The 10185-nt window shown below is 35.1% G+C and overlaps 1 protein-coding gene across 5 annotated transcripts in view; it reads left to right on the forward strand.

The window, feature by feature from the left end:
- LOC127830998 (uncharacterized) overlaps positions 1-9209 on the forward strand; it is an 18780-nt gene extending 9571 nt beyond the window's left edge. For all 5 annotated transcript variants that reach the window (XM_052355967.1, XM_052355969.1, XM_052355970.1 and 2 more), the window contains exons 5-8: positions 234-333; positions 816-905; positions 4669-4813; positions 8829-9209. In XM_052355967.1, coding sequence (XP_052211927.1) covers positions 234-333; positions 816-905; positions 4669-4813; positions 8829-8951 — 458 coding nt within the window. In that variant the 3' untranslated portion in view covers positions 8952-9209. The remainder of the gene's footprint in view (positions 1-233; positions 334-815; positions 906-4668; positions 4814-8828) is intronic.
- The last annotated feature ends 976 nt before the right edge of the window (positions 9210-10185 follow it).

Here is a 10185-nt window from a genome sequence, read left to right on the forward strand (position 1 = left end):
TTGGATCAATTTATTTTCAAAATTAGGGATGTCTAGTATATTTATTTCTATATTTAGAATATTTCTTACAGAAATTCCTTTAAGCAAACAGCGCAGATCCTGATGAGATGCCACAGACATGCGGCGTCTCATCTGGGTCTACGCTGTTTGCCAAGGCCTTTTTGCTAGACGCTAGGCATAAATGGGTTAAGTACTTTCTTTTTTTATCTCAAAACTGGTTCATTTCTCATCAGGCCTCCCCACCTGGTTACTCGTTCTGCTGGCCGTCATGATTGGATTCCTTATTCTCCTGATATTCGCATGTGTGGTCTTCTGGTGCGGTCAGATGTGCGGGTAAGTCAAAATCTTAAGGGACGACTTCAATAAATACCTGAAAGGAATGTTCACAGATTAGTGTATTTTTACAAAATGTCAATTTAAGTATTTACTAACAAAACTTAAATGTTTAGAATAATATGAATAGTTTAGTAAGAAAAGAGTTGAATAAAAAACATTGGCTTTGCTAGGATGCCAAATGTAAGATTTCTTTTCCATGCAAAATCCAGTGTGTTTTTTTACTTACAAACATTTTAATAATTATTATTTTAGAAATATAATAATGTTACTTGTTTAAAAATGTATAAAAACATCAACCAGACAGAGAATCACAGAATTTGATGAATTAATGGAGTTCCCTTAAGTTTTCCCTAAGATGGTTTGTAACTATGTGCCCCAGGGCCTTTTAACTTACATTTAATGTACATTAACTGAAGGATATGTACAAGATTGAAATGAAATTAATTAATAATTATATAGATACATTATATGTGTTGCAGGTTTTACGATAGAAGCTGCCTGTGGGGAAAGTCTGGATCAGGATCTGGGTCCTCAGCACGATGCAGGTGTTGCTGTACAAAGTCTGACAGGTAAAATAGCAGGATGCAGGTGTTGTAGTACAAAGTCTGACAGGTAACATGGCAGTATGCAGGTGTTGTAGTACAAAGTCTGACAGGTAAAATAGCAGGATGCAGGTGTTGTTTTACAAAGTCTGACAGGTAACATGGCAGTATGCAGGTGTTGTAATACAAAGTCTGACAGGTAAAATAGCGGGATGCAGGTGTTGTTGTACAAAGTTTGACAAGTTAAATAGCAGCATTCAGATGTTGTTGTACAAAGTATGACAGGTAACATGGCAGGATGCAGGTGTTATTGTACAAAGTCTGACAAGTAAAATAGCAGCATTCAGATGTTGTGGTACAAAGTCTGACAGGTAACACAGCAGGATGCAGGCATTGTTGTACAAAGTATGACAAGTAACATAGCAGGATGCAGGTCTTGTTGTACAAAGTCTGACAAGTAACATAGCAGGATGCAGGTGTTGTTGTACAAAGTCTGACAGGTAACACAACAGGATGCAGGTGTTATTGTGCAAAGACTGACAGGTGAACAGAGCATGCCCAGAAAATCAGATATTGGAATAGGCTATCTATCAGAATGGTATGACAAAGTTTAAATAGGGGTAGACAGAGCACATTGGAACAGATGGCTTTTAATTCCAATTTCCTTCTTTTTTTGTCACTTGTGATATCATAGTTTGGTTACTTATTATGCCCCCCTTCGAAGAAAAGGGAGTATATTGCTTTGCTCATGTCGGTCTGTCGGTCGGTCGGTCCGTCCACCAGGTGGTTGTCAGACGATAACTCAAGAACGCTTGGGCCTAGGATCATGAAACTTCATAGGTACATTGATCATGACTTGCAGATGACCCCTATTGATTTTGAGGTCACTAGGTCAAAGGTCAAGGTCACGGTGACCCAAAATAGTAAAATGGTATTTGAATGATAACTCAAGAACCCATATGCCTAGGATCATGAAACTTCATGGGTAGATTGATCATGACTTGCAGATGACCCCTATTGATTTTGAGGTCACTAGGTCAAAGGTCAAGGTCACGGTGACCCGAAATAGTAAAATGGTTTCCGGATGATAACTCAAGAATGCATACGCCTAGGATCATGAAACTTCATGGATAGATTGATCATGACTCGCAGATGACCCCTATTGATTTTCAGGTCGCTAGGTCAAAGGTCAAGGTCACAGTCACAAAAAACGTATTCACACAATGGCTGCCACTACAACGGACAGCCCATATGGGGGGCATGCATGTTTTACAAACAGCCCTTGTATTATAATAAAATCACAGCTTGTTTGAAATTACAGTCAGCGCTATCCTTTACAAATAAATTCACATACAATCTATTTATATGTTCGCTCTATTCTATAGAATAATGCACTTTGCAAGTCATAATTGTGATTTCGCTCTGTTGATTTAGTAATGATTTTTTCAATATAAAATTAAACCAACATTATTTTTTTATTTGTGCATTTAAATCTGTTCTGTCCTATTAGTCATTAGCAAATATTACCAATGTTCTCTGCCCCAAAATTATAATTTGATTAAAATATATTTAAGTAGAAAATTATACTTTATTATTAGCACATAAACATGTCATATTCACTAATTCTCAAGGGATAAATGGATAAATCAAAGGATAAAGAGATAAATGTATATGTTTGCTAACAAGTCGTTTTTTTAATCTTAACCACTAAGTACCGGTAGATATAATGGATAACATTCAATTAGGCTTAGGTTATTTGGACATCACAATTATTTTAATTTGGAAATAAACTTTTCAATTGGAAGAACCTTGAAAGATTGCTCTATAATAGCAGGTGTCAATGTGTTACCGTTTACCTACCAACCCTGTTGACTGAAAGCATTTGAGCCCATGGAACACGCTAAGTTTGTGTATTTTGTTTAAAACATGTCTTAATTGATCTTGTATAAACAAAAAACTGCTTGTATTCATTCACAGCTCTAATCTTGAGACAGTAAGACATTTTAACTGAAACTTTCCGTTTGTCATATGAATAAACATATTATTTTTTGTACTAAATATTCACACCAGGAGTGGTTGTTTAATTCACAAGGCATTTTAATCTGTTTAAATATTTAATTTAAAGGTTTCTGTTTGCAGTCAATCTTCACTTTGAGAAAGGCACTTAAAGGTGTTTGTGATATTTGCTTTAAAAAATATTAAACTGAATATACTAAGAACCACTTTGGTTTAAAGTTGCAATATAAGTGGTAATTGTACAAGAATGTTTATTAATCAGTTTGAATCAAAACCTAAATTAACTTAAATTATAATTTTGCATCTTTTTTTTAAAGAAATAATTTATTAATAAGACTGAGTAAAAATCAGAATTTTTTTTTCTTGGTATATAGAATCATGAAAGATGACAACATGTTTAAACTGAGATGAAGTTATTACACATATTTCACCCTATAAAAAAGAACCTTTGATGAATATTAAATTAATTGTTACTTCGCCACTTAAAAGGACTCCACCTAAATATTCCATCAATTCTGTATCTGCCCCTTTAAAAATCTATTAAATTGCTTTCATATCTACAATAACCACTTAACTCTGCAGGCAGTGATCAAATGACAGCCTATCACATCATGTTAACAACCAATAAACCTCTGGGTGTTCAAATATATTCATTATTGAATCATACTTAGCTTCCATTATCAAACACTGAATGTTAAATAAAGTGCAAATTTTGTAAATTGCACCTCATTTCTAAATAATAATGATGTATGTATTTTATGGTCTCACATGTCTTAATTTGACTAGCATTTGGTGATAAATCTTTTAAGTGAGAAACTAATTTTAAATTAATGTATTCACCTCATTTTTTATTACAAAGTATCAGCTGCAATTCTAACAATCTCGTACTTGAAAATAAATCTTCAAGAAAACTTGAAGTGGACAACAAATTGGATGATTTTAGGTTGTTACAAACGAACTTGATTCATTTATAACATAATTTCTTCTAAATCAGAGATAACGATGATTTCAAAAAGTTTTTACTGTGTAATTATGTTTTTAAAATCACATGGGTTTAAAAATATACTGATTATATTATAAACTAATGCATAAATGTATTATATTCCTTCACAGTTAGAAACATACAAGTTTAAATATTAGAAAACACTAAGAACAGAGCCACAAACGTAACTATTGAAGCAAAAAATTGAATAAATATATAAGCCGTGCTCTGTGAAAAGGGGGTTTAATGCATGTGCGTAAAGTGTCGTCCCAGATTAGCCTGTGCAGTCCACACAGGCTAATCAGGGACGACACTTTCCGCTTTTATTGTATTTTTCGTTTAAAGATAGTCTCTTCTTAGCAAAAATCCAGTTTATGCAGAAAGTGTCTTCCCGGATTAGCCTGTGTTGATTGCACAGGCTATTCTGGGACGACACTTTTACGCATATGCATTAAACCCACTTTTCACAGACCACGGCCCATATATTTTATTTCTAATGCTTGAGATTTTACTTGATGTTAACGTTGGACCACGTAAAAGCCAAACACATTGTAACGTCTATGAAGAGGAATTTAGCCCATTTATGCCTAGCACCTAGAAAAAAAGCCTTGGCAAACAGCATGATGCGGCATCTCATTAGGGTCTGCGCTGTTTGCATAAATGAATTTCTGTAAGAAATATTCTAAAAATAGAAATAAATATACTAGACATCCCTAATTTTGGAAATAAATTGATCCAATTTAGAAGGATGGGAGATTCCACTAGGCATAAATGGGTTAATTCCATTTCCAGATATGACCCTCCCAAGACGTGCAAAAATCTGCCCCGTCACTACCAGATAGATGAATATGGCCGTAGATACCACCTTGACGACTATGGAAGACGATGCTACACAGAACACAAAAACAAAACAACCAACTTCATCGCCAATGGAGAGGTATTGATGCCTTCTTTGTTTATCTGTTTCAATTTAATAATCCCTGACCCAAAATATTTTGTGTTAAAATTTAGAAAAAAAAATTCATTAGTAAAACAAGAGTAACTTCCTAAATTCATATGTCATACTCCCTGCAACCAAGACAAAGATTGGATTCATCATGGTCAGTCAATCTTGTCTGACTCGTACATTTGTCCTGTCTGTTTGTTGGTTTGTTTGCGTCAAACTTTAACATTGGCCATAACTTTTGCAATATTGAAGATAGCAACTTGATATTTGGCATGCATGTGTATCTCATGGAGCTGCACATTTTGTGTGGTGAAAGGTCAAGGTCATCCTTCCAGGTCAAAGGTCAAATATATACTGGGGGGGGGACATAGTGTTTCACAAACACATCTTGTTTTATCCTGTGTTAACAAAAGCTTAAGTTATGCCCCTTTTTCAACTTGGAGTATCTTGAACGTGTTTATTATCCCCACGCTTTTTGAAAAAAAGGTAGGGATATTGTGGTTATCTCCGCCGTCCGTCCGTCCATCCGTCCGTCTGTCTGTCTGTCTGTCCGTCCGTCCTGGCCACTATCTCCTCCTACACTAAAAGCACTAGAACCTTGAAACTTACACACATGGTAGCTATGAGCATATGTGCGACCCTGCACTATTTGGAATTTTGATCTGACCCCTGGGTCAAAAGTTATAGCGGTTGGGGTGGGGCCGCGTCAGAAATTATCACTCATTTTTTTAGGTTATTTTACATTTACTTCTTTATTTCTACACCGATTCACTTCAAATTGATACTGGACCTCTCTTATGACAATACGGTCAATCTCAACCATGCATGGCCCCATTCCCAACCCTGGGGCGCCCCGCCCACATAGGCCACACCCACCAAAAATTTCCATTTACTATAATTTTTTCATTTTTACACGGATTCACTTCAAATTGATACTGAACTTCTCTTATGACATTAGGGTCAATCTCAACTATGCATGGCCCCATAACCAACCCTGGGGCCCCGCCCACATAGACCACACCCACCCAAAATTGCCTTTACTATAATTTCTTCATTTCTACACCGATTCACTTCAAATTGATATTGAACTTCTCTTATGACAATACAGTCAATCTCAACTATGCATGGCCCCATTACCAACCCTGGGGCGCCCCGCCCACATAGACCACACCCACCCAAAATTGCCTTTTACTATAATTTCTTCATTTCTACACCGATTCACTTCAAATTGATACTGAACCTCTCTTATGACAATACGGTCAATCTCAACTATGCATGGCCCCATTACCAACCCTGGGGCCCCGCCCACATAGACCACACCCGCCCAAAATTGCCTTTTACTATAATTTCTTCATTTCTACACCGATTCACTTCAAATTGATACTGAACTTCTCTTATGACAATACGGTCAATCTCAACTATGCATGGCACAATTACCAACCCTGGGGCGCCCTGCCCACATATGTCACACCCACCCAAAATTGCCTTTTACTATAACTTCTTCATTTCTACACCAATTCACTTCTAATTGATGATGAACTTCTCTTATGACAATACGGTCAATCTCAGCTATGCATGGCCCCATTACCAACCCTGGGGCACACCTAGGTCAAACATTGGGCGTGGGGATACGCGTCGGCCTCTGCCGCGCCATTTCTAGTTACAGCTTGCTTCATATTACGATGTGTAGAACCACGAGGCATTCATCACTATTGTGAGCCCATTGCAGTTTGGAGTTAAATATGATTACAATAAAGTAAATAAGAGTGAAATAGTCACAATCATATGGAAAGATATGTCAATAAGTATTTTTCAGGTATATAATGAACTAAGTCTCCATTGGCTGCTTCTATTACACCTGTGACCTCCAATTGTGACCTTGACCTTTGACCCAGGAACTTTGCTATTATGTGAATCACTCATCTCAGATTGCTTCTTACTTATTTTTAAAATCATTATTATGCTTAAGACTTTGTTTTGACCTTTGACCTTAAAGTGTTCTGTAACCTTGACATAAGGGCCTGGGTGTTGTGCAAAAAAGTCTCGGGCATAATAAAGACAGTCACACAGGAATAATTCCTGATGAAAATCAGCCAGCAGGTTAAGGAGATGTCATTTGAAGATGGTCACCATAGGGAATGTACAACAGAGAACCATTTGATATCCAAAATTATCAATGACAAATAATTAAAGACACACAATTTTGGATTTCTATGAACTTTACAGTGATACTTGCAGTTAATGGTTTCATTTGAATGCTCTATGGTACCTTTAAATGATTTGACAACTATTTAATTTTGTGTGGATTAATTTCTAAACTTCCATGTTAGACTGTTGAATGGCTGAATTTTGTGACACATGACCAGCTAGCTAGAGATCATTTATTAAGTTTAATTACACTAATAGTGCTGTGACCTGTATATGTTATTCTTGTTTTATGATAAGAACATAATTATACATTAGATGAATGTATTCAAATAAGTTGGCACATTCTGTAATTTGATTCTATAACAATTAAAATATCCAAAATGTCAATGAAACACAACGCAGCAAGATTGTTCTCAGTCTTATAGGTCGCATCAAAGTTACAGGTATAATACGGGTATAAAACAGGTAGAACATAGTGAAAACTTGTACCATGTGTACTAAATCTTTATATTGCTTTCAACCAATTTTAACTGTTGCATTTTATCTTACATCTGACCTTAATGTTCATTTTTTTCAACTTTTATTTATAAATTAATATATTTTGTTTTTATATGAGCACAAATATAGCGGTTAAAGTGCATAAGTTCATGTCAATCTCATGTAATTGCAAATTTAACCAAATAAAGTAAGGCCTGTGACCCAATCTTTTTTATGTATTCTTAGTATACATTCTGTGAAGACAAATTATCATGAATATCTGTTGTTGATAAAAAGGTCACCTAAACTGTCACAATACCACTAAAGACGAGACATGTTTGTAAATGTAGATCATTTCGGGTCATCCTTTGACAAGACTAATGAGAAATCTAATTTATATGATCCAGAACATTCTCTAGATATGGCATGGAAACAATTCTCATGTTACAGGCTCATGATATTTGACCTGTGAACTTAAAAACCTTTCGGCATCTTTTTTTCCCGCCAAGTAACCAGCATAACAATTAAGATTACCATAGGTAAAACATTTTAGCCTTGCTCTGTGAAAAGGGGTTTTAATGCATGTGCATAAAGTGTTGTCCCAGATTAGCCTGTGCAGTCCGAACAGACTAATCAGAGACGACACTTTCCGCCTTAACTGGATTTTGATGATTGCACTGCTCATGTTCAAAATGTTGTGTGGAATCATTAACAGCTCCTGCAACTTTGACCTTGGCCTATTGACCTCAAAATCATTAGGCTTCATTCTTTCCACCAAAAATCCCAAACATTACACCAATTTAAATGATCATAGGTCAAGGATTGCTTGGATAACATGCAGAAACCAAGTTCTTTATACAAGCTTGTGTGACCTTGGGTGACATCTCACCTGGTGACCTCAAAATCAAAATGCGCCCTCTTCCTATGTCATGTGTAACTTATTTACCAAAGTGCATAGTAGTAGTACTAATAAAGTGTTACAAATAAATTCATCTTACAAGCACAAGTTACCTTGACCTGCCACCAACCAAACTGCTGGGAATTGAGGGCATTTCATTATTTAACCATTTCCCACTCAGAAGCAAAGTGAAAATAGCTATGTGCAAACAGCATAAAATCAGAACAGCCTGTGAGTAACTAGCAGTCTGTTCAGGTTTTATGCTGTTTGCTGCTCATTAGTATCTAAGGGTTGGAAATGAAGCCTTAAAAACTTGAATCTAGTAAGAAAGGTCTTCAATTAAATGTTACTTTTCAAGGGAATACAAATGCGTGAAAATATGTATATAAGTGGTAAAGGGTTAATTTTGAAACATTTTAAGGCAAAGCACAAAATAATTTAATAAAAATGTGATACTTTTAACCCCTGACATAACTATTACAGGTGTCCCCCCAACCACAAGCCACAACACTGAGTGAGCCCACACCACGGGTCCAGGCCAAGGAGTTGTTGTCATGGAAACCGCATGCAAACCCTGTAAGAAGCATCAACACCAGCACAAAATAATAAGAAATCCTATTCCTGACAGAAATATCTACACGAAAATGAAATAACAAGAAAACTGCAGAAATAAATGACATTACATCTACTATGTTTACTTTTATGTAGGGCAAATAAATGACATTACATCTACTATGTTTACTTTTATGTAGGGCAAATAAATGACATTACATCTACTATGTTTACTTTTATGTAGGGCAAATAAATGACATTACATCTACTATGTTTACTTTTATGTAGGGCAAATAAATGACATTACATCTACTTTGTTTACTATGATGTAGGGCAAATAATTACATTACTCTGAAGCAGGAGCAATAAATGAATACTATAAGGGAAAGAATATGACATAACCTAAAAACAGGGCATGTAAATCACATTATTTTTAAGAATTAGACAACACTTGCTTTTTAGAAGACATTAAATAACTTTAAGAGATGTAACTTTTAAGCAGAGGAAATGAACGTCATTGCTTGATAGAAAGAATTTGTTGAACATGTGTATTAAAAGCGTTCAAAATAGGCTGCTTAGTTCAAGCACCTGAATGGCCCATGTAGAGTTGTAGACTGACACATACTTTATTTTGTTATTGAAACCATAATTGAATTTTCAGCGATGTCATTCTAGATTCACAGCATGATAACAAGATGGTTATGTTCATTCAACTTCATTGTTTTATGTTTGTTATACTATACACTTTTTTACTTAAACTTGGAATAAGACATCAAACTAATTTACTTGGACTGGATATAATTTTGCTGATTTTGCACACATAACTTTGTTTTTTACTATCTTTATGTATGTTTATACTTTCTGTCAAAACTGTTAATTTAATAAGCACTGTTTTATGATTGTTTTCATCATTTTTACATTGTGTTCATGAATGCATTGACATGGTTTCTATTTTTCTCGATTTATTTTAATTTTAAGTACATACAACCTTTAAGGTAGAGTTAAATGATTAAAATGCTGCATTTCTATAAGCAGTTGCCTATTTTACAAAAAATGTCAATATTAATAAATACAACACAAAAACTGCATAATAAAGAATTGTTGCAAAAAACACAGTTTATTATAAGGTTAAAGTGTTATTCCAACTTCAAATAATAGAGTGTTTATAACATGTTCATGCATAAGTTTGGTTAAAAGGTAATTTGATCCGACTTGCAATCTCCTTTTGAACTGTTGGGGCATCATGCATGAAGACATTCCAGTTTTACCAACCATTATTTTTCCACAA

This window comes from Dreissena polymorpha, chromosome 5, assembly GCF_020536995.1.
Source record: "Dreissena polymorpha isolate Duluth1 chromosome 5, UMN_Dpol_1.0, whole genome shotgun sequence".
Taxonomy (NCBI): Eukaryota; Metazoa; Mollusca; class Bivalvia; order Myida; family Dreissenidae; genus Dreissena; species Dreissena polymorpha.